General features: G+C 37.6%; 1 protein-coding gene across 2 annotated transcripts in view; it reads right to left on the bottom strand.

Moving 5' to 3' along the window:
- The window catches only part of GLRB (glycine receptor beta), a 46,583-nt gene that overhangs the window by 5,678 nt on the left and 14,993 nt on the right, over positions 1-25,912 (bottom strand). Inside the window, exons 3-9 of one of the 2 annotated variants that reach the window (XM_060778790.2) lie at positions 23,474-23,580; positions 19,668-19,735; positions 15,903-16,132; positions 11,304-11,386; positions 10,288-10,428; positions 5,467-5,619; positions 2,379-2,671 (exon numbers count right to left, since the gene is read on the bottom strand). In XM_060778790.2, coding sequence (XP_060634773.2) covers positions 2,379-2,671; positions 5,467-5,619; positions 10,288-10,428; positions 11,304-11,386; positions 15,903-16,132; positions 19,668-19,735; positions 23,474-23,580 — 1,075 coding nt within the window. The remainder of the gene's footprint in view (positions 1-2,378; positions 2,672-5,466; positions 5,620-10,287; positions 10,429-11,303; positions 11,387-15,902; positions 16,133-19,667; positions 19,736-23,473; positions 23,581-25,912) is intronic. The other variant, XM_060778791.2, reaches the window with a different exon arrangement.

Below are 25,912 nucleotides of genomic sequence, written 5' to 3'. Positions count from 1 at the left end.
TAAACAACAGAATGGTTTTCAGCAGTTGTCACATTTATGTGACATATTTAATTCTTAATTCAAGTTGAACAGTTAAACATATAGTGCTTTTTTCCATTGAGAAACACATCTTGTGCCCATGCTTTTCAGGATTACAACTATTTGTAGGAGATGCTGATGATGCCACAAAGAATCACTAGAGGGTGCAAGACAGTAATTTGTTTCTTGGTAGGATCTAGAAAGTAGCAAGCCAAAGTGGCGCTGAGAAGACAGCCAGATAATATGAAAGCTCAGAAGTGCAGATATTTGGAGATGCCTATGGAGATATATGGATAAGATCATAATCTGGCTACTGATCAGTCTAGACTTAGAAATAAGTAAAGGCAATGGTTTCCCATTGACAGTAAGTCTAGTTGTGTCCAACCCTGGGGGGTGGTGCTCATCTCCATTTCTAAGCTGAAGAGCCAGCATTGTCTGTAGACGCCTCCAAGGACATGTGGCCAGCATGACTGCATGGAGCACCATTACCTTCCCACCGAAGTGGTGCCTATTGATCTAACCAGATTTGCATGTTTTCGAACTGCTAGTTTGGCAGAAGTTGGGGCTAACAGTGGGAGCTCACCCTACTCCCTGGATGCAAACCACCAACCTTTCAGTCAGCAAGCTGTTCCACCAGGGACTTAGAAATATTTATAGTCAAATGAGGCAATTGACTGCTTGGTGGGTTGCGTTCTGCTCATAGCTTGGGATATTTGATTTATATTTCAACTTTCCCCCAGCATAGTACCCAATGTGTATAATATATTGCTGGTTCAGCCATCTTATTGCAGGTCTCAGTAGTAAGTGAAAATGAAACCAGTGCATGAAAGAGTTTAATTCCAAGCTCCATAAGGCCATCTTTCCAGCTACCATACTTCAGCTACTAGAAGAGTTACCAATGAAGTTTGAGGGATACCACTGATTTGCAGGTGCATGGTAGTACAAAAAGATATGTTTTTGCACTGAAAGCAATTCGGAAGCAGCTACCTCCTTTAAGAAAATTGAAGGATTCTGAGAGTGACATTCTTTTCTAAAATAAGGAACACTCTAATAATCTTATTTTAGAAAGAAAAACCACTTCAGGGAATCTGGAAGTAAATCTGCCTGTGCGTCACAGAATTTTAATGAAAGTGTGGCAGAAGCAGCACTGGTATATGGGATGTGCCAGGATCCAGGGGCACAGAATTATCCTCTGCACCCACCTAAGTTGTCCACCCTTTACTTAACCCTACACTATATGTATCATTGATACTGCTGTTGATTTTGGGAGAAGAAGGCTATTTTTAATGGTTGCACTTTATGAGTTTTTGCAAAGGCACATTTTCCTTTTCCCTCTGGTATTTGCATGTGTTTTGGAGGGGCTTTCAGCAAATAGCCTTAACTTGCAACTGTTTGTTTGGAAATAATTCACTGCAGGATCACAAGAGAATATTTATGTATTTTGAACCATCTGTATCCAAGTACTTACTTAGTTAGGCGAAGCCTCGTTGTCCGAGTAGGATAGTATTACAAGATCAGTGTACTAGTGGTGGGTCAATAGGTGACTGTGGAGCCCTATTCTTGATCTGGTTTGGAGGGCTCCTGAAGAGCTTGGGTGTTAATTTTGTGCCTTGTCTTTCTTCCTTGGAGTCTGTGCTTGGGGGCAATCTTGGTAGCCATCATGGATCAGATTAGCCTGTGGTCTGTCCAGCAGTCGTCAGCACTTGTCATGTGAGAAGCACATCACGGCAGTCTCTGGCACGTGTGGTTACATAGTCTAAGAGGTGCCAATCCTTTGATCGGGGGTGCTTCCATGATGTCTTGAACTTGTTTTTCTGGCAGAAGAGTGTGTTGGTGATGACAAGGTTGTGTTCTGCACATTTGGTGAGAAGCAGGATGCCACTCAAGTTGCTGTTTCCAACCCCGTCTTTTCCTATGGTCCTTGACCACAGGTCAAAGCCTTGTCCAACTCTTGCATTAAAGTCTCCCAGGAGGATGATTTTGTTCTCCTTAGGTATCTCTGATAGAATGGTGTCCAGCAGACAGTAAATTTTTTCCTTGATGTCTTCATCAGCATCTAGTGTTGGTGCATAGGCACTTATGATGGTTGCCTGTTGGTTTTTGGCAAGTTCAATTTGGAGGGTTGAGAGTCATTCATTGATGCCAGTGGGTGCTTCGGTCGGACTTTGATCTCCATTACCTTTAGACAGCATGGCCATTGGCAACTAAAGTGTAGCACATCTGGAGAGTCTGGATAAGGATGGTTTGTGGAAAACTCTTCATGTAGCATATATTTAACAATACTCCCATACTTGACATGAAATGACTGAAAACAGAGTGACACAGCATCATAACAACAACAACACAAGAAAGGTGCATACCTGTAAAGTACTGATGTGCACAGGGGTACCTGTGCCATTCACTGTATTCTTTTTAGCTGCATTTCCACCTTTCCCTTCTGCTTGCTCTGCTTTAGCAATCTTTGCCTTTTCTAATTCAATTTGCTTTGGATTGTTCAGCATGACTTGAACCACGGCATACTCAACCAGCGAAGCAAACCCAAAGAGAAGGCACGCAATCAGCCATACATCTAAGGCCTTCACATAAGACACTTTGGGGAGTTCAGCTGCAAGGGTAGTGCATTCTGATGCCAAGCTGAGCACAGAAAAGATGCCTACAAGAAAAAGGAAATGGAGAAATCAAGGGGAATCTTTCTGCATTGCTTTTTTTTGTCCTTTGCTATCCCCAAAGCATTTATGCAGCCAAACTCTAAATGACAGTATTTTTTCAAAGGGAACAGGATGTGATGGTAAACCATATATATTTTCCAGGATATGAATATGGATATACAAGATGAAATATGAAACTGGTTATTGCCACTGATAATAATATTTCTGACAGCAATTATAGCAACAAATAGCTGTATTGTTCCTGAATCATCATGATCATCATGATCATGATCATCATCATCATCATCATTATCCTTTTGTTGATTACTCTCAGTTCTCACCACAATTTTTAAACCTTCAGTGGAGTTTTATGTATCAAAGAAAGAGCCTGAGACAATGAAGTGCTAGATGGGTGGATCACTGTGTTCTGTAATAGTGAGTACAGGGATAAAATCATTCTGAATGTGCTCTACTAATTCTATACATCACAAAAGGGCCTGAAGGGTCTATCAGTATAAGTTAAACCATTCTATTTTTTTCAAAAAATTATTTTAAGATAAGAATATTTGTGATCCTTTTGTCAACATTTCATGATCCTTGCCTTTATATATGTTCAACTTTGTAGCTATTCAAACTTGAAAGCTAACTCTGAACATCTAAAATCCTCTCACTGAAAAGAGTGTGACTTGGCTTTCAGTGCTTTGTTCAATAGGGCAATGAAGGTCATTTAAGCTATTGCTAGCTTCTATTTATCTTGAACACAGGGCAAAAGGTTCAGCCTCAGAGTGATAGAAAATAACCAATATTTGAAAGGAAATGCATAATCAGACTGAAAGTTATGGGAAACAAGTTTCAAAAGGATGCTCAAAAACGAACAGCATGATGGCATCAGAAGAAGCCTACATGCTACTGATCGTATTGGAATTAAAGACTGATCGTATTGGAATTAAAGGGGTGGTATGTAATTGACTAAATACCCTAAAATTGCCAGAACTTTTCTGATCCTGAAAGACAAGCAAGGACAGATCTGATTAGCACTTGAATGACAGATCACAAAAACTAACAGGCATTGTACACTGTATTTCCCAGGAAGGAACTGACAAAATGTCTTCACATATTATTTTTCTAAGAAAATCCTATGAAATTCATGGCATTGCCAATGATTAACAGGTGATAATCACATGGCTCCTTTGGCTGCAACCATGTAAAAGATCAGGACCTGCCTTGCTGCTCACTGCAGATAGAGCCGGTCCTCCCATTGGGCAATGTAATCAGTCACTTCAGGCAGCAGACACTTGGATACAATGTCATGGAAGGGAAAATTGTGGCTGTTTCCACTCAGGACAAAATGTGGCACAAACTGTCAATAAAAATGCTAGCTCATGCTGCGTTATGAGGCCACAATGGGCTAAACCCTTGTGCTGACAGGATTGAAGACTAACAGGTCGGAGGTTCGAATCCAGGGAGAGCGTGGATAAGCTCCCTCTGTCAGCTCCAGCTCCCCTTGTCGGAACATGAGAGAAGCCTCCCACAAGGATGGGAAAACATCAAAACATCCAGGCAGCCCCTGGGCAATGTCCTTGCAGATGGCCAGTTCTCTCACACCAGAAGTGACTTGCCGTTTCTCAAGTCGCTCCTGGCATGGAAAAAAAAGAGAAAAACTCCGCCTCATTCAACAGAGCTTGGAGATGGAAGCTTTCCCCTCCTCTCCAAGTTCTGTTGCATCATCACTGCTCAGTTTGAGGATGAAACAGGAGGCAGGGAGAGAAGGGTGGCACTGCCATCCCACCTCCTTTGACTTCCTGAGCCTGGGGAGTGTGGGATGGCTGTAGAGATGCCACCTGGGATTGTGGACCACATACCTGAAAATTCAAGAAACACCCAGATCTTTACAGGTACATAGGTATAAAACAGATTAAAGGGTTTATCCCTGGTTACTCTACATTACCCTGTGTGTATTGTTTGGACACCCCAGGCAAACGCATAATTTCCACTGCTTTGTATGGCCCTGAATGCTCCTTTATTTAACCTAATGCTTTCTGGTGTGGCAAATGTTGTCCTTCCAGAAGGAAGAGAGGTGCAGCTGCCAGTTCATCAACTTGTTATCCACTTTAGATAATGAGGTTTCTTGGGCCGGTCCTTTTCTAAAAGAAGTATGTGCTATGCTGCCTGATGTTTCATCTGGTGTGGTAGCTTGGGAGCCCATGGATATGTCAACATTTTATTCAAAGATTGTGCACCTCCTTCCCCTTAGATGTTCCCCCATTTCTTGGCCATAGTGCCCTGGTATAGGACCCCCTTGGAGGTCCAGCTGTGCTGATATGCACGTAATTTCAGGACCAGGCTAAAATCTGATTACTGCCTTGGTAGAGTCTAGGAAGTGTCTTACCTGTATTCCCAAAATGGATGGCATAACACAGCATTTCATCATCCGAGCACTTCATACCAGCAACTTTTGGAGACTTATTTTCTTCTTTCCATGGATAACTAATGATTTAATCTAACCACCATGCCATATTTTATATCTCTTCTAAACTTCTACTCACAGTTGCACTCACACAGGTCAGTGATGATTTAGTAAACAGATACAGGAACAACCTGCTTATAGGCTACAGTTCTTGTCTTTTTAAAAGTGGAGACATGTATGGGACTGAAAAAGAGAAGACTGGGATGAGAATGAAGAGCATGCCATGATAGTGTAGTTGCCTTCAGTAACCAATGAAATGTCTTGCTACTGAAGTAATTCCAAAAGGACAAGTGGCATTCAGTGGTTCTGACAGCATGTGGAAATATAGGTTACCAAGAGGCACTCTTGCAGCACTTGCATCAGGATTGATCCAAAATGACAACCATGAAAGCACGACAATTAGCAGTGTGGGAGCATAGACCCCCATCATGTAAAAGCCAACTTGTCTTCTTAAAGTGAAGATCACTTCTACACATGTGTAATAACCTTTGGAGAAATAAACATGTTTAAGTACTTAAGTTTTAACAAGTCACCGCATCTCAGATATAAAAACTTTAGGCCCAATTTTATACAAACTTTCCCAGAAATAAGTCCAATTGAAGAGAGTGGATTTATTCCTGAACACATTTCTTTGAAGTGCGCGCTTTCTGGGATGGGTGCAGACTGCCTCCCACAAACATCTGTGTTTTTTTATAACGTGGATGCTTGTGGTATAAAAGGCTGTCTGGATCCATCCTAGATCTATTTCCATATATGGATACCTCTCATTAGATGTTGAATAGTATGCATGTAAGGCATAATATTGATACTTGGAACTTGAAAAAGTTACTTCTGCATCGGTTGGAGATTCTGAGGATTGTAGTCCAAAAACTAAGTTTTTCTCAGCTCTGATGTATTGTAGCCAACATAACAAACTGGCTCTTTTGCAATTTTGTGTTATTGATATCTATGGAATGATTTCTAAACTGTGTTTTAGAGAGAAAGAATAGAAACACATAAATCTCAATTTTTAAAAAGAAAAAATGGTTCATATGAAACTATAGCTACTGTGTTTCCCACAATGCACCTGTAAGATTTTGACTCACGTACAAGTGCAATTGCTTAAGATCTAAGATTTCTTATGTCACTGCATACAGTGAGCATATGAGTGCTCTTTAATCAGCCTCCCTGCACAACACAGTATGTAACTCATAAAAGTAGAATAAAACCTGAATAAATTTGATAGCTTATGATTTTAAATGAAAGAAGTACTATAAAGACCAAATGTAAAATGCAACCCAATAAAAAGCAAGTAATTATGCAATTAATTTACTAAAGACATTCACATTCTGGTTATTTGATTCTCCTCTTTTTATGATCTTTAGCCAGTGGAATACTTTCTATGCCATTTATAAACGGATTCCACAGATTGTAAAATTCTTATTTCATTTTCCATTCTATATATTACTTTTATGTGTTCAGCTGTTTGTGTTAGGTCAGAAATTCACTCCTGCTCTGACTAAATGTCTTCAGATTATCTCCCAAATAGAAAGCATAGCATTCCTAGTCACAACATAAAGAATGTAAATTTTACATTAAGGGAGGCCAGCTGGCTGTTTCATTATAACTACATCCCTCCCCCCTCCCCCCTCTCTTTCATTTCCCACTTCTTTCCCTGTTAAATACAAAGCTAGCCAGGGAAAAACAGAATACAACGTCACTCTCATACACTCTACTATTAGTATGGTCTTTATCCAGGTTTTCTCTCGGACATAGGCATATTTTCAGTGGTATCAAATGAATACCACTGAATACCTGGGTAATAATTCTGTTAAATTTAAGATCAGAAGTAGGGAAAAGATGAACACTTATTTACAACTGCCAATATTCATTGTATTCCAGACTTTCATATCTGATTTATAATCCAACCAAGATGAAAGGTTTCACTGTCAAAAGCAGCAGCATCATGCAACAGAGAATACTAGTTCAATTGAATTAACATTGCAATTAGAATACTATATATATATAAACTGAATTTTGTACTCAGTACCCACCCCACATTTAAGTAATTTTGTGAAATGGCATAAACTAAACGGAAGGATCACAGTTAAATCAAAAACAAGACTTCAAGAGTTGTAGATGGAAAATATTGCTACTATTAGTGTTGTATGTATATGCTTGTGCTTAGTACCCCTACCCAAAATTCAAGAAATTTTGTGAAACAACATTAACTAACAAGATTGAGATGGGCTATAAAATGACTTGGTTATGTAGAATTATATGGATTTAATGTAATATAAAAGGAGAGAAAACATATCAATGATAAAATAATATAAATACTAATCTACTAACAATTTAAATGAAAATTGTAGAATTTTCTTAATATAAGTAAAAAAAATAATGTGAAATAACCTGTTATGAAAAAATAATATCAACTTTCACTGAAGAAGAACTGGAAAAGAATATATTAAGACCAGGAGACAAAGTGAGAATATACAAGAAGACACAGTCAATGGACTGAAAATTAAAATTGTTAGAATCCTCAATATTATACAGAATGTATGTTAAAGAAATGCAGATGAATACTCAGTTGTAACAATGACAACTTTGTAAAAGAATTCCCCATCCTCACCTTTTTGGTCTTCTCCTTGTGACATATTAGATTTTTGGTAAAGGTGTAACTAGTCAATAATAAAATAACTATCCCCATTTTTAATTTTTTTTCTCCTTCCCTTTCCCCCCTGCCCCCCACTCTTGTAGTAAAAGTTCAATAAAATATATATTAAAAAACAAAACATTGCAACTGGAATATTTAAATGAATTAAACCATACCTTTGTTTCTTGAGTGCTCAGAACCTGAGGTAGCTAAAGAAAATAACTTAATGCCATTTTACATATATTCAAAATAATAATAATAATTTGTTACTCCATGTATATTCAGGATACTCCTGTGATAGTCTGGATTCTGCTATTTGTGCAAATCAGTTGTACAGAGACCATTAACTGATGATGAATCCTTGCAATTAACTAATGCGTAAACTAATGACGTGTTACAGTGAGCTTGAGTCATAAACTGTCTCTTCCAGATGCTGTGATGAGACACTTACTACTTTGCCCCCTCTCACATATCCCATCATGATCCGTCCATGATGATTGTGACGTCCACCTCTATGGTTCATTAAGCTAATCCTGTAATAACAGTGAACTTCAGAAATATCTACAGCAGTCTAGTAACAGTCTAGGATAAGCTGTACCATATTTGTTTGAGTGTGGTATTTTGTATTTTCTTGGCATGTAATTTTAAGTAGAGCACACTATCAGGCATAGAATGGATGGTGAAAGAAAATGTGATCAAATAAATGTGTTACAACCCACATTTATTTGCAATTTTCTCTCTAAGCAGAGCATTCAGAGTGGGCACATATATCAAGTTTTTTCTTTCAATAATAACAATGTGTGTGTGTGTGTTTCTAGTGGAAGGAAATATGGTATGTGTGTGTATATAGACCATTTTTATCCATGACAAACACAATTCCTCACATGTACAAATAACAATACATAAAGGGCTAAATTTAGTACTAAAACCCAAGGAATAATCAGGACTTACACAGGTTTTGACTTAACGTACTCTATTCATTCAGAGAGTCTACTATAGTTGGATCAAACAGTGTATCTGCAAACCAATTAGAACTACACAAAATGCATAATTGAAAAAAATATCACAACCATATTAAAATTAGCCTGCAGTATCCTTATTAGCACAATTTATTTAACTAGAGACTAATCTTGAGTGTTGGCACAGCTCTATGGAGAATACAACACAAAGGTGGTCTCACTATCCCAAATGTCCTTTTTCTTACAGATCTTACATACGCTGTTTTTTAATTGCCCTTTGTGTGAACAGGCATTTAACTCTATTTAACTCTATTTTGGTTCAATAAACCCACACCACATTTGATAGCCTTATCACCCCAACAAAAATGGAAAAAATGAAAATAGAAAATGTAGATTTTTTTAAACCTGAGATTACAGCTCTCTAAGGACCTCATCACATGGAAGTCCCTAATGCAGGCAACAATGGGGGGATTCACTGGGCAGCATGGCAAATCTGTGGGCAGAGGGGAAGACCATCACCCACATTGTCACCTTCTGAATCACACGGAGGAAAACATTGCCACCCAGCTTCCCCCCATGCTGGCCCCATTCTAACAAATGACAACATAGGAATCCTCCTGTGTTGTCTGGGCTCTGTTCTATGAAAGCCCCACCATGTGATAGGCTCAATCAGATGCCATCCTGGAAGTGTCCTATGACAGATCCCAAAGCTAATGTGATGTCTAAATCCTTTAGGTATGTCTAAATCCTCCTATGCAAATCTGTGGCCAACATCCACTGGATCAAATCCATAAATAATCAAATTCACAAAACTTAAACTCAAAACTGTAGTTGCACTATTCTATGAAAGCTGGATTAACTCCTTCTTTATTCCTATAGGATAAATTCTCAAAACCAAACTGCCAATGGTATACACAATAAAGAGGCACGAAGGGAGAAACATGCCAAGAGGAAGGACTGCCTTCCACATGGAAACCAATGTCCTCACTGTCAAGAATAGGGCTCTACAGTCACCTACATATCCACCACCAAGACACTACACTTGGAAGGTCATCATACCCTGACAATGAGGGATCGCCTGAGTAAGTAAGTAAGCAAAGATAATCCCAGTTCCAGTAAACACATTTAATAATCTAGTCACAAACAATCTGAGACATAAATAAACATTATAGGAACTGCCTACTAAAAATACTATGTTTTAAATCCAATTGTTAGTTCTAACTAGGTTAGGACCATTGAAGTGTTAATTTATCATTTATGTAAGTCTCATTGATTCACTAGGTCTACTCTAGTTGATACCAAAAACTGGATGTAGCCCCCAAAAAATCTTTTAAATATGAAACACAGTTTCAAAAACATAAAAACCAAGCTTTTTCCTTCAAATCAATCTCATTATAGTGTGTTCATCTTTTCCACCACTCTGTCATTACCCTAAAAATTATGATTTAAAAATCAGTGTGTGAACCAGAATCTTTCCAAAGTCTAAAAGCTAGTACATGACTGACGATCACACAGTTTGACCATGTAGCCAAACTCATAAAAATGAATGAAATGACATACCAGTCCCTTGGTAGTACTTTGTACAGTTGCCATATTCAATATCTTCTTTCTTGATGTCAAACTGGGGTAGAGCAATTTTCTCTAGCTGAACAGGATCACCAGATTGCCAGATAAATCGTAAATCATCAGTAGTGTAACCAACTATGTGTGGGAGGTGGAAGGGTGAGAGACAGAAATAAAAATGCAATAACCAAACATAGAGTTTCCTTTTTTACTGTTTATCTGAAAACTTGGTGTCTTGCTTCTTGGGTGCTTACTAGTTTCCCTGTCATATTTCACTGATGTAGAAATCTCTCCACAGACCTACAATTTGTTTCAGAGCACAGGATCTACATGGTAGCTCAAATGCCACCTTTTTCCATATAAATGTCCCTGTTCCTTAAGGCTATCCTCTGAAGTGTTGCTCCAGAGAGCTCCTCGAGAGCAAGGGCAACCCACTACACCTGGGTAAGTATAAGAGGATCACACTCTTAGGTTCAAAACACTTCTTATAATAAATATGTAGTGTACAACTGCCCTTCTTTTCATTATGAGTAAATAAGTTATGTCTGAAATGAATTGTGACTCCTCCATATAGGGAGGAGTCCACCCTGCCGTCCCAATTTCTTCTCCTCCAAAACTCTTCCAGTTTCCTGCATGAGGATTAACAGAGTTTTCATGGTTTCTTTTGAAAAACCTCCAATTGTGTTCTGGTGACAAATTTTCAAAGTAGAATAAATGTGTGAACAATAGGGGGGGGGGGTTGAACTTTTCCTCATTAAGTGTAATGGTTTCATTCTCAACAGACATATTATATGTCGACTTGAAAGTTAATAAAAAGATGGAAGTTGCACACTACAAATGAGAAACCATAACATGAGAATGTTGGAGGGGGAGGTATTAACATAGAGAACTATAAAAGAGAGACCAATGAAAGTGATTTTATGAATTCCATAGTAGGGCGTACTACATTCTCTTGACCTATTTCCAGCCACAACAAATAGTAACTATTTTTAAGCACATTCTGATTTACATACAACTCTCCAACTGCATCTTGCAGCGTTGTGTATCCATAGGAAACAAGGTCAGGTCCAATGGGCATGACAGAGTAATGGACAATCTGGAAATATAAACCAAAAGCATGTAAAGCCATTAATTTCGTATAATCTAGATCTGTATAAAGTTCTGATTCACAGTAAGGATTGAGTAGAGTCATAGAATCATAGAGTTGAAAGAGACCTCTTGGGCCATCCAGTCCAACCCCCTGCCAAGAAGCAGGAAAATCGCAGTTTGATTTCAGCATTGTAAGACATAGAAATCCATTGCTCATTAGATCACTCTACTGAAATTTTGTGCATTACTATTACTTTTAATAATGAATATTTATAACTTGTTAGATGATCATAATTGTGATGATAATTCTTTACCTGCTTCTTCCTACGGATCGAGGCAGTGAACAACAGATTAAAGAACAAAACACTGGACACATAACAGTAGTTAAAAATAAATAATATCAAATGCAGAAACAGGTCTATTTATCTTCATTTCTCATTTTAAGTTTATATTCCCTTCATATTTGTTTTGATAGTTTGGGAATTTTAATTTTAAAAACCAGTGTAAAACTACGTACACATTTCTTTTTTTCCTTTTTATTGTAGTAGACAAACTGATAGCTAGTTTTAATCAATATTTTAATAGGTATATTATACACAAAATCATTTATGGATTGATTTTATAATTACCCATTACTGTTCCAATTATGTATAAATAGGACAACATTAAATGATGGTTTTGTTTACTTTCTAATTAAATTAATCGGTTTTACCATATAAGCCATGTTCCATAACTTCTGCATAGAGAATAATATTGTCCACCTATTAGAAATGCACATTTGAAGAGTTGTTATTTTTTACATTTGCTGGTCCCACTATCCATTTTCCAAACAAAATAATATTATTAAGGAACCAATAGCAAAAAATAACGTCATATTTTCAATTTCTTCCAACTTTCAATAGAAAGCCCATATTTTCTTGGCAACAAACATGACCAAAATGCATAACAAATATATGTATCTGCTGCCACACTTTTCCAACAATTATCAGTAACTTATGAAAAAATTATTCAACTTTAGGTGAAATAGATATCTTCCATACTGTTGTTTATAAAAATGTTCTCTTAAATTCTGGCACAATGTTACGAAGGTACAATACATGTTTCCAAATCCATTTCCAACTATCTAAAAATTAATCTTTCTGAAACTCAATTTTGTACTTTGTCTCATAATTATTGAAAGTTAGTCCCGATTATCCTGATAATATGTGCAAGTTTCACAGTACTCACATTTGAACAGTAAACCACATTTTTTTCTTATTTGTACAAAGCCTCAAAGAACCACATTTTCTAAACAAATGAATAATAAAATGATGAACTAGAGATATTTATCCATCATCAATTAGATACTGAATTGGGTAATGCATTTCCATTCCTCCATTTTCCCCAGGGATCATATTGCCTAATTGTCCCAAATATTTGTTTACATTGTAATCTATTGCTTTGAAGGAGGGTAAACGTAGACTGAGTTTATTGTATATTATTTCATTAAAATATTATATTATAACTGCAATTTTTTTTCATTAATGTACCAAAGGATATTTGTAATTTTTGTGGTGAGTCCCTCTTCCTCCGATTAATCCCAAGTCTCTTCTTTGGAACAGGAGGGCACCGACACGTGCCACTTAATCTGAGTTTGGTATGGAGTAACAATTCTCCAGCTGCCCACCTATCTCCATCCCACAGTATAACTGGGAAAGTATAACAGGGAAAGTCCAAACTATCCAGTGGGGACAAAACTGGTTTGGCCCTGCTAGACTTTTCACTTTACCTTGAATGTTCCCATTTATGCTTCCGAATCATTACTGAAATCTGTTGATCCCTCCTCCTTTTCCCTAGTGGCATAGGAACCTTTGTTGATGTCAGCAGAGGCATTTGGTGATAGTTAGGAGCTTTCTGGAGCTCTGAAGCCATCTGCCACATTGACAGAAGGGTGACATGGGCCTGATCCATCCCTTTCCCCCACACTACTGAGCACAAGGAAAATTTAATTTAAATGTTTATTTTAATTGTATGCTGTTTTTTGGCATTGAATTGTTGTCTATGTGTAAAGCTGACTTGAATTCCCTTTGGGGTGAGAAGGGTATGGTAGCTAAATAAATCCAACAGCTAAACTATGGTAGCTGTCAGAATTCAAGACACAACTGAAGATCTCTCTCTTCTGGCAGAAATCTACCCATGCAATTTTAAGCTGTGAATGTTAACTTACATTTAATAGTATTAGTATCATTTTAACATATGCATTTTAAAGTATTATATATTTATCTGTGTATTTTAACCATGTTGTATTTCACATTAAGCTGTGAGGAGAGGCAGGTAACAAAGAAATTTATTATTATTATTATTATTATTATTATTATTATTATTAGCACCAGACCATGTGAACAGTGGACCAGTTTGGTCATTTGGACAATCAGGAGCAACCTCTGGTTCAATTAGTGGCTTGGAAACAGTGTAGTTAAGCCCCAGGTCTTTATATCAGGGGCAGGAATAATGCTGCCCTCAAGACGTTGTTGATGTGTAGCTTACATTCTTTCTTGCTTCATAATCAATGGTGAGGATGTTGTGGGTTGCAGTTCATCAGCCTCTGGGGTGGCAATGTGCTTTCTAATGCTGCTTTGAATGATGCTAGATGGACACCTCATACTATTTTTTGTATATACGGAAATATCTATAATGTTCTTAGAACACTAAATCATGATTTATCTGTTTCCCACAGAAAAGCCACATCAGCTGCAATTTTAGAATTACATTGTAATTAATAATATCCATTATGATTTCACAACACTGGTTTTATAATCAAAATCATGAATACTGAGATTATCTAAATTATTTTTTCAGATTTTTTCAGAAGAAAAAAGTATTATGTGCATAAACATTTTAAGTGCTTTTTAAAAACATGTATTGTACATTTAGATCCTTAAAGAGAACTCATTCAAAAGATTCCATTGCAAAAAATATGGCAACAGTTCCATATCTCATCTAAGTCAGAATGCTTCTATTGTACTAGCATTAGCATGCATTTTATGCACGTCTCCTATTTTAATGCAATGCCATTTAATATTATGCAAAAAACTGTTCCTGGTACAATGTGTTTTTCACAAATATATGATTGTTGTGTATGTACTTCTCAATTTTTAGTTCACATTTTGATTGGAAAAGCTGTATTGCTAGTGTGGTATGCTGGCTTGGGTGTTGGATTAGGATTGAAAGAACAGAGTTCAAATCCTCACTTTGCCATAAAACCCACATAAAGTGAAAATCTGAGGGTCACAACACACGTTCTATCAAGTAACACATAAGCCTAAATCCAACATAATGTAAGTAGAGTGAAAGTCTACACTAATGCAGATGCACTGGCCTATATCTGTTCAACTGCCTATGCAAAGCAATTGGCTAAGGTATTGAACAACCAGTTTTTTGCAATGAGTTTTGTACAAATGCAATCCTTGTACAAACTCTGAAAGTGTACAGCCATTAGCATAATAATATTATTGGATACAAGCCATAGAATGCGCCTAATGATCACTTTAAAATAAACTAAAAATATACAGAGCCAATCCAGACTGGGATCAATGAATGCATATGCAAAAAATTCAAAGTTTCTTGCCCATTTCTAGTAAAAAAATTGGAATAGGTGACATTGTGTAGAGATTTTAAAATCAGGACAGAACAAAATCATCTGGTTTAACTGAATTTTCTTTTTAATTTTAAAAACATTTTCAATCTATTACATTTACAAATAGTGGTCACAGTCTGGATTGACATTTCTTTTGATTTTGGAATAATAAGGAAAAATTTAGTTTCATATTATGTCCAGGACATATCCTATAGTTTGACCATTAATTTGCTTTGCTGTTACTGTTTTTTCAAAACCTACAGAAACAATGAATAATTTACACGAATAAAAAAAAATCTGGACTCACCCTGAATCCAGCGCTGGCTGTCTCCAAGATGCCCGGTGACTTCTGGTGAATATCACAGGTATTCTGCCCTTAACCTGACTTTGACCTATTTTAGGCAAAGTCGGGGAATACTCCAGAGTTTGCAGGAAACTCTGGAGTATCCTGGGACTTCACGGCCATCACCCTTTCACTGTGCTGATCAGTGCAGGGGAAGGGGATGGTTTGTTCCCGTATCGCAACGGCTGCTCATTGCTGGCCATGAAGTTCACTTTGAGCACCTTACCATCATGGTCTCATTTGCTGGTGTCAGAATGGACCAGCAAGAAGGAAGAGATTCATTCTATTCCTTCCTTGCTGATTGTGCAGGTGCCACATTCTGACCAGGCATAAAAGGTGATGGCCAGGCCCTCACAGGAAGCTACATGGCTGGCAGGAAGTGGCGGCAGCGACACGGGGACAAGCGGAGGGGCCAGCTTAGGGATGGGTTAGACCGTCTGGACACTGGGCCCAGATTCAGCAGAGTAAACTGCACCATATAGATGCAGCCTTTGTTAATCAAGCTGTGACTTTTATCTATTCTAAATTGGTACTTAATAGTTTGCAGTGGGAAGTAAAAAGTACCTCATGCTGACAAGAACATCTCCATCACGGAATATAAATAAAAGAATATTTTCTTGAGTCACATCATGGAAGTTAGCATTCTTTTCATTGGCAAAGAATAGATCAGGCTTCCACAGACATTTAAACATGGTGGGATCCACTGTTAATGATTCTGATCCTTTCCAGTCAGTGGGAAGTTTAAGTCGAGGATCATTCCATTTTTGTCTTAAGAAGATGTTTACTCGATAATCCTGTTTGAAATATATTATTAATGCACATTAGACTGTCAGAAAAGCAATAACATGAAAAAAGCATTTTGAGATCATTTCTATCTGAATTATATTCACAAAATGACTTTAATAAACAAACATTACTGAGGACCTTATCGCATGGCCATTATTCCATGGCAGTCAGACAATTTCCAATAATAGTTACATACCAGCATGAGCACCCTCATTATCGCACCTCTCTCCACTTGCGCATTAGCACCGATTCGATGATCCGTGGTCCTGTGGTTGTACTTCCGCATACCCTCCTAACCCCACCTTCCTATACTTCTTCTGCTGCGTAATTTTTTAAATAATTATTTCAAAGCAATTTTGCAGCTCCAGCAATGGGAATTTGAAAAAAGCAAAATATTGCTCTAAATTAAAAAAAAATAAACAGCTTGAGAATAGCGAGGGAGGGGGAGAGGTGCCCCCTAATAGCACTTCAGTGTTAGCATGCCAGGACAGAAGCAAAACAATCCCATTACACAAGTTAGGTAATGGGAATGTGGCAGGTTGGCAGTTATTGAATGAGATTTGCCTGTCAATAGCAGGAGACAGGTCAATCGCAGGGAGGAGGCAGACCAGCAGCGGAATGGACACAGCATTGTGTCCTAGGGACTGTCCTCAAACGTGATGGTCCTCATTCAATGCCATTTTACTTTCCTCATGCAATAAAGTCCTGAGTATGAAAGAATCCATAAAGCAAGATAAAGCTATTACTGAATTTTCTTTTTATAATGATGCAGACAGATTAATAAAATGCTGGTGTCATAAGGACTCAAGTTGCAAAGGCTTTGCTAAATATGTTCAATTACATATATGATGATTAGTTGGCATATTAGCAGGTACATCTTTAAATAGAACATGCACACATTGGGGAGGGATACTGTGAGTAGCATAATGGAAAAAGAAAACTGAACAATATATTAATGACAAAAGCTAGTGTGACAGGGGACAATTATGTTACTACAGCAGAGAGATAACTGGCAGGAGAAAAACAAAAAAGAAGTTATAGGTAGGAACACAATTAGATTGAACCAGGTAACCTGATCCTTTTGAGATAAAATAGCAGAATGTACAAACACTCTCTTTGTGTATGTTGTCTCTCTGTGTAAAAAACATCTGGATTGTGGTTTTCCTACTCAAAAGGATTGTTAAAGAGACTTGATGGAGGTGGTGCTTCTGACCAGATTGTAAAGGTGTGGTAAATTACTGGAAGTAAGAATTTAGATAGAAATGTAACAGTATATTTGGCATATACATGAATGCAATCAATCGCATTATAGAAATTAAGTTCTAGCCATATTTAAACATTCTACAGAGTTACAAAGCATAGAGTAAATGGAGCATTAGTAACATATTTAGAGGGGAATACATTTTTCCAGAATGGGAAGGAGTTGCACATTGCGACATAGCTGGTGATACAGAAAAAGAAGAAAATTCTAAGGATGCTTGAGTGTTTCAAAAATAAATTAGTGCTTTTAAGTGTTCATAGTAACTCAAGAACCCTTTTCACTGATTGATGAAGATGTCATGGTGTCAGCATTATTGAGAAAGGGGGGGGGGGTGTCTTTAGCAAGCATAATATTGAGGGATGTGGCCATGAGAGAGGCATTTCTGTTTCTCTTTCATTCATTCATTTAATACGTATATTCCTATAGGCTGTTTGGTGTCATGTGCAGCATTTGAAAAGTTCAGTGCTTTTCTTGAATGTGCCCTTAAGCTTAGGTTTATGCACAAGGGGGTTATTCATCCTTTGGATTCTTTGTTGTTGTTGTTGTTGCTGCTGCTGCTGCTGCTGCTGCTGTTGTTCATTGGGCAGACAGGAAGTGGGGGTATGTACCTTCTTGATGAGAGAATTTTATTTTCTTGAAATCAAAATTGTGCAAAGTCTTTGCCCATAAAAAAACAAAAGGACCAGGCAATGTTTGGTTTTCATAGGAGATTTATACTGTGGGACAATACTGACTATCTGAAGAGTAGAATAGTGATTTGAGGGAGAGGGTTTCTGAGTTTGAGGAGTGGTGAGGTAAGGTACACTTTGGGAATTTCAGGAAATAATTGGCCATTTAAAATGTGCATGCAGGGCTGTGGCACCTGATAAGGGTTTTTAAAGGATTAGGATTACTCAAGGGATCACATAGAATTTGAGGGTCTGGCAGGAATATCCTGCTCACATTAACAGGAGTTCTTTATGGAGAAACAAACTGAGGATCTGGGATGCCTTAAAAATATCTTTAAATACAGCAAGTTCCATTGGTTTTTGGGTGTATTTTTGTGGACATAGGTGTAGCTCAAAGAGAGGATCAATGCAGATTTTTGAAAAAAAACATTCCTGGATTATTTTTTTTCCCCAATCGTGGTTGCTGTTCAGATTTGGGTTAAGGAGTTGGCTAACTTCTCTGTCCAATTCTAGTTTAATAATATGGCCACAGTACAGGTTATTAATTCCTTGTCCTCCAGTTACATACAAGCCATGCATTTTGGCCAAGACCTTTACAGTGCAATGTCCCCATTATAATATTCTAGTGATAGTGTTCCACATGACTAGGGTGGACAACAGGATTGCTGATGCTCTATCCTATCAACAGAAGGAGTGCTGCAAATAAATGGCTCCAGATACAGAGACCCACCTGATTCCAATGCCAGCAGATTGGAGGCTTGGAGGGGTAAGGTTGTCAGAATTAATAGCCTCTCCATAGCTCCTAGTACTGAGATAATTTTAAGAAGGCTTTGAATGGATTAGATATAGGAAGGGGCTTCAAGCTCTTTGGTTAATCCTGTTTCACAATTTTGCAGTTCTGTCTCCATCTGAAGGGTAGAGGTTTAACACCACAGTCATTCAAGTTTGGTTGGCAGTGCTGGCATTTGCTTATAGGGCTTAGGGTATCAAGACAATACAAGTGATTTCTGAATTTGCTACTCTAGTGATTTCTGGAGGGACCAGGACAGAATGTCTGACAGGTGCAAGCCATTATATCTTGATGTCCTTAAGGGGTTGAAGAACACTCAGATTATGAGGCCATCTTAGTTACTAGGGCACAAATGTAATTGTGAGTCCCAGCTAGAGTGAAGATACTAAAAAAGTACTTAACACAAATTTGGATATACCTCGGTTCTTGTTGATTCAGTGGGTCTGTTATAGTTGGGGATAATAATTCAGTTTAAGTCTAAAACAAACATTGCCTTTATCAATATACACACATACACATACACACAGTTTCAAACCAGGGGATATACACCAAGAGACATAGCTATAAGGCTGATACTCTCCTTATTGTGAGATGGCCCCTCTGTAATTGGCAGACCTTCACCTCAGAAAGATGTATGCATGTTCTACAACAGCAGGCCTCTCTACGGGTCCCAGTGTTTTGTTCTAGTGTGGCCAACAATAATAGCTGGGTAACCTTTGCTGAAGATGTTGATATGTGAAGTTAAGGACTATTCCGATCCATACAAAAACAGGTACTTTCATCACTCATAAATAAATAAAATCTCAAAGAAAAATAAGTCTTACCATAGTGGTCTCTTGTATTGATCCAAAACTGTTAATGAAAATATTGACTGCTACATCAACTGGTATCCCTAAAATATATACATAAGAGAATATCAATCTCAGAGTTGGCAATTAATCCTATTCTCATGTTCTTCCTGTAGAGCAAGTCTTTATTGCATTTTTTTAAATCTGTAGTTCAGAATGGAAGACTGAAGAGCTAGGAATAATTTTTTGGAGTTACTTTTCAGTTATGACCAAAAAAGGGCAATTGTCATTGGTGAAATGAGCTCATTTTACATGCAATTGTAATGGGGGAGAAGCAATCTCTCTATTAGTTTTTCCTCAACATGTATGGCATATTAATTTAGATTGACTCAAACCTAATTTGAATATTAAGGGAAAGAAAATGTAAGTCGTTTCCATGGTATGTTGACTCAAAGCAGCTGCAGAGAACTTAAATTTTGACTGGGGTAACAGTGATGGCATGTCGCCAGTCTAAATCTCTCCCAATAGGTCATGCTGCTATTAGCCCTGCTGGGGAAAGTATACAGTCACAATACAAATGCGTGTCTTTTTTATCAAAGGGTCTAATAGTAGCTTCGAGGGAGAAGCCTTTAATTTGGGAAAATAACACAGGGAAAGATGTTGCAGTTCCCTCTGCCCAACACCATCACTCTTTTAAAAAGTGGTGTCCTCTCACATCACCACTTTTACTTCGAATTCCTTTGAAAAACATGAGATCTCACACTATGTTTGATTTGGTACTAAAATGAGATTATTTGGAGGGTGTACAGTGATTACAAATTAGATGTAGAAAACTCTTAAGCAAGGGTGAGAAACCTCTTTCAGCCTGAGAACCAAATTCAGTGTCAGGTACATTCTCAAGGAATACATTCATGTGATATTTGGGACCAAAAGCAAAATGGCATGATCCCAAATGTCAACATATTTTAGCTTAAAGCTCTCCCTGCCATTAACTAAGCCTTACATGAGTTATTTTAGTTTTTTTCAAACCACTAAATAATAGGATCATAGTGAAGATGGCATTATCCTTTGGGAAATTTCAAGAGGGACCATCCAGACAGGCCCTAAAATATACGCCCTCACGCTTCTTCACGTGGGGCATCCAAATGATGCCTTACAAAAATACAAATGTTTTGGCACAAAGCAGAAAAAGTCTGCTTTGTGTCGAGATTATTTGACTGCTGGAAAGACATGGGTCTTCTAGCTGCAGGAGCTGTGTAGATGGGACCAGGGATCATGCTGTGCAACTTCCGGTGCCTGTCTATACAATCTGTCTTGGGTTTCATGGGCTCTTAGAGCTGAAGAAACCCAAGACAGCCCCACCACCTCCCCTAATCCCTTACAACAGCCTATAAAAAGGAAAATAGCTCACCCAGCAGCCATTTCCTCTTCTTTAGAGTTCTCCTGGGTCACACCAATGACATGCCATGAAAGGGGGGGGGGTGTGAACTTCAGTGTGAGTGTATTTGCATTTTTAAAACTCAATTACACTCACATTAAAGTGCTGTCTAGAACTGCCATCTGTGAGTCTAAATGAAAACCTCAGGAAATCCTGATTCAATGCTAGGCTTAAGGTTCTCTACTCCTTTTCTAAAGTAAGACTGCTTGACCTATCCTTTCCCCTTCTGTCAGCTTCTCCATATGACTCTAGCTTCTATAATGTACCCATATGGATGAAGTAATTTAAACTAATTGAATCATTTAAGGCTGGGCAAATCTTAGGTTTTTATGAGTGTGGGCAGCACATGATTTCACATAACCCCTCTCTTCATTTGTGGCCCTTCAATTGCCTCTTATTGCCAAAATAATTACTGCACAACAAAATTCTATCTGTGTTTGGCAGAATGGCAGTAAGGGCATGTGGACCTAGTAGTTGGTGTGAGTCTAATGTTGCTCCCACATCCTAGGAAGTTCCCTACACATGATTTACATATATGATTCAACCAGGTAAGCAGGAACCAACCACACTGTTCCTTACTATAGAGAAAGTGGTCATGTAGGATGAGCTGTGTGCCAATACCATAAAAATGAAATAAAAAGTGCAATGTCATTGTGTCATGGTTACATAGTTGAAACAGTTAAATTATTTTTTACCAAATTAATTATTTTATACAGAAACGTTTAATGCAAAAATTGGTTTCTAATAGCATCGGCAATCTTAACCCACTTCAATCCCTGCCTTTTTTCTGCAGAAGGAGATAGTTCTCTGTGTTGGACATTCATGTCCCATAAGGGCAGAAATTCTGCCCAGTCATCTTCTGTTTTATCTAAGTAGAAGAATTACATGCTCTGTACCTTTACCAGTTTTTCTACTTTCTGCTCATGCATTATATTCATATATCTTGTTTATATCATTTATTTAATTCTTTTTACCACAGAAATCTCCCACAATGACCTATGGTGCCCTGCAAAAGTATTCACACACAGTCCTTGACTTTCCACACTTTACTGTTTTGCAACAAGGAACTAAAACTTATTTGAACAGAATTTTTTATCATTTGATATAGACAAGATACTAAGCATTGTAAAGGTGCTAAGTATTTTTTTAAATTATGGGACAAAAGTGAAGTAAACAAATGTAAGCTGGAATGAATTTGGTTTCATAAGTTCCACCTTCTATATCACTACTTATCTGTGGCTGTCCCTGGGGTTTAGAACTATCCTCTCAGAGAGAGCAGCATGACCTCACTTTGTTGACTTTTCATTAACCCTTTCATGATTTTAAAACAGAAAATTAGATTTTAAGAGAGTTCCATATTGTTTTATGCTGAATTACTTTTAATTGCTTTTAAACCTTTTTTGGGTGTATTTTTTAAAATAGTTTCAGAAAAAGACATAGACAGAAACTGGTTTTAACTATACAAATGCAGTTCTGGATACTGCATAAACCTGAAAATCTAGGCTCAGGGCTAAGTACCATCAAACTATGAATTTATGATTTCTAGAGAAGAGTTTTCTAATCCAGCAGAGGCTGAATTCCTTTCCTGATCTGCCTTTCAAGTGATCAGGAGCACCTCTGTCCTGGCTGGATTAAGATGCAAATTTTTCACCTTCATTGAATCAGTTACTGACAGCAGACACAGGTTTAAAGACTAAAATAGCATCAATAGAATTAGATGGAAAGGAAAAATATAGGAAATAAATAAATAAATAAACAAATAAAATGTAGCTCTATTATTTCAGCCTAAAGTGCATAGCCAAACTGTTAAGACCACTCAATTACTCACTCACTAACATGTCGCTTGTACAGTAGTTGCTGGGGTTTGGCTCCAAGACTCCCTATGGATATCAAAATCCATATTCCACCATATAAATGGCATAGTAAAATGGTATCCTTTATATAAAATGACAAACTCAAGTTTCAGCTTTGGAAATTTTTTGAAGGAGGGGGAATAGTCAAACTATGGATGGTTGAATCTGTGGAGGCAAGCCACCGTAATTTTATCTAATTAGTTGCTGTTACTGCTGATATTGGTGATTATGATGTTGTTGTTGTGATTCTTATTATATGCCTCTGACTTCTTAAAATCCTATCCTAATATTTTCTAGGCCAGTTTTATTTAGAGGTTATTTGCCTTTGCTTTCATTTTAGGTTGAGAAAATGGGATTTTTCCAAGGCCACCCATTGCTTCAATGGGTCAGAGGGCATTCAACCTTGCCCTCCCAGAGTCCTACTTCAACACCCAAATATTACATTGTGTTGGCTCTCCAAATTTGTCTACAACAAAATAAAATATACTTTATTGTTGATGCAATCATATAGCAACTGAAAAATGAAGTCAATTAATTATAAATAAACTAACCTTTGAAATTTGGTCTTATCCTGGGATCATAACTAACCAGAAGTCTATTCAAGATGTTGCTGGTGGAATTAACAGGTACCCTTGCAAGGTCTTCGGCCGATTGCTGCCTGTTAAAAATGAATAAAACTGGTTAACCCATCTACTATATTTTATTCATGCATTTAAAATTAAAATAGATTTTTGAGGATTTGTTATTTATTTACACAAAACAATAACATTTTCCCCTCAAAATACCTGAATGTGGCATGGAAAGCTGAAGTGAAAAATATTTGTCATATATCCATTTTTGCTCTTGTCAGAATGAGAAAGATTATACATAAATATAAGACTTGCATATATCGGTCTTCCTTAAGCTGATTCTCAACCTGCTTCACTTAGGCCACAAACAGTGATTGTAATTTCTCCCTTCAGACTAACCCCTCTCTTTTACATAATTAAAATCAATCTTTTTAGATATATTTATGGATGTTCTCACTATGGATGCCACATATACCTTGTTTCCTCCCTGTTCCCACCTCTCTTACCAGTAGAATGGTAGATATTTAAATGTTCTGTTTGTAAATATGTGATTTTACACCTGGGCCCCTCTTGGAATGTGCTGGGACCCTTTGGGGGCCATATGGCTGAGAAACACTGCAGAAAGGAGCATTCCTATGACAGGAAGACTCATCTCAGGGTATCTACTTTGGTATAGAATTGTTCAGATATGATTGCTATCCCATATTGTATTGACTCCAGTGAGAGGGGAAATCTGGCAGGCTTGAATTTACTAGTAAACCTTGCAGCAATAGCGAGTGGCTTCCCTGTTAGGGATATGGGTCCTTCCACATAGCTATATAACCCAGAATATCAAGACAGAAAATCCCACAATATCTGCTTTGGACTGGGTTATCGGAGTCCACACTGCCATATATTCCAGTTCAAAGCAGATAATGTGGGATTTTATTCATCTGTGTGGAAGAGGCCATGTTGAATCTCTCTGTGTTTTATTCCAGATTTTAAAAGGGTTGTCCAAGATGCTAAACTCCCTTAACTGATTGAACATATTCAAGCATCTTTACAATCTGCAATAAGTCCCAGAGCAGATATATTGTGTCTCTAAAATAGAAGCCAATAACCACAGCTGATTCTTTGGGTATCTAAACAATGTTATTGATATTTTAGAACATCTTGATAAAAGTACAGCACTCAAATGCAGACAAAATCAAGAGAGCCCTGGTATTCATATGGTATTCATATGATACAATTATTAGAATATGGTGAATCAGTAGAATCAGGAAAATTAGTGCATATCTGCTTTAAAAAACCAAAATGCTAGAGACAAACCCCTTTTGGAAGCTAGAAATTCTTATCAAAGGGACTAAATACTCAAAAGGCCACAGATCCCATCTCTACTTGAAAGCTAAGCAGGGTCAGCTATAGTTAGCACTTAGTATTGTTGTCTAAGAAAACCCTATGAAATTCATGAGGCTGCCATATGTTGACAGGTAACTTGAAAGCACATACAGGATGTTCTTATCCAAGCATCCTGCCTTAGGAAGTACTTTTCCTAACACCCTCTGAGAATTCAGTCTCTATTGACTACAGTTTTCTTATCTTCCAACTGCATAATTCTGGACTTTATTTTATTTTATTTTATTTGGAACATTTCTATCCCATCCTTCTCAACCTCTGAAGAGGGACTCGGGGTGGCTAACAACATGCACTATTCAATGCCGATACAATATAATAAAATATCATAAAATACAATTAGCATACATTAAAACAGTCATAAATATACATTTTAAAAGTTTGCTGGTTCAAATCATTATCCAAATCAATCCATTGCAGTCCACTTAAAACATTTTCTTCCCCAGCAAGTCAGTCTATTCTGCAAACGCTTGATCCCACAACCAAGATTTGAGTTACTTCCAAAACATCAGGAGGGAAGGGGACAGATCTAATCAACTAAAGGAGGCAAGCTTATTTAATCGGTCAATCCTGATTGAGTCATGGGATGCAAACTGAGATTGGTTTATTTATTTATTTATTTTGTATCAAAATCATTGCATAAATTAGTATAAAACTGATAAATATAGAAAGAGCACAAGTGGCTAAATATCTTTTGACTAAAAATGGGCAATTGCATTGTCTATAGCCTCCAACAACTCTTCCTCTGTACATGAGCATGAGGCATGACGCTGCAGACAAGCATACAGATGCTGAGTTGTCTGTTCTGCTCCACAGTCACACAAGGTGGAGGATTCTTTTAGGTAGTGCAATTTTGCTAGGTTGTCTTTTGATCTGCCAACTCCACTTCTGAGTCTGTTCAGGGACCTCTAAGTTGCCCATTTGGTTTGCTCCTGGTGGTAGACTCTTATGGGGTCAATCCAACTGGGATTTCCTGGTTTAGCGGGATAGTCTTGCTGTTTCTGAGGGAACGTTAAGAGGAGTGGTGGT

The sequence above is a fragment of the Anolis sagrei genome, chromosome 5 (assembly GCF_037176765.1).
Source record: "Anolis sagrei isolate rAnoSag1 chromosome 5, rAnoSag1.mat, whole genome shotgun sequence".
In the NCBI taxonomy this organism is placed as follows: Eukaryota; Metazoa; Chordata; class Lepidosauria; order Squamata; family Dactyloidae; genus Anolis; species Anolis sagrei.
Note: the sequence above shows the minus strand (reverse complement) of the source record. Positions and strands in the feature narration are given on the sequence as shown.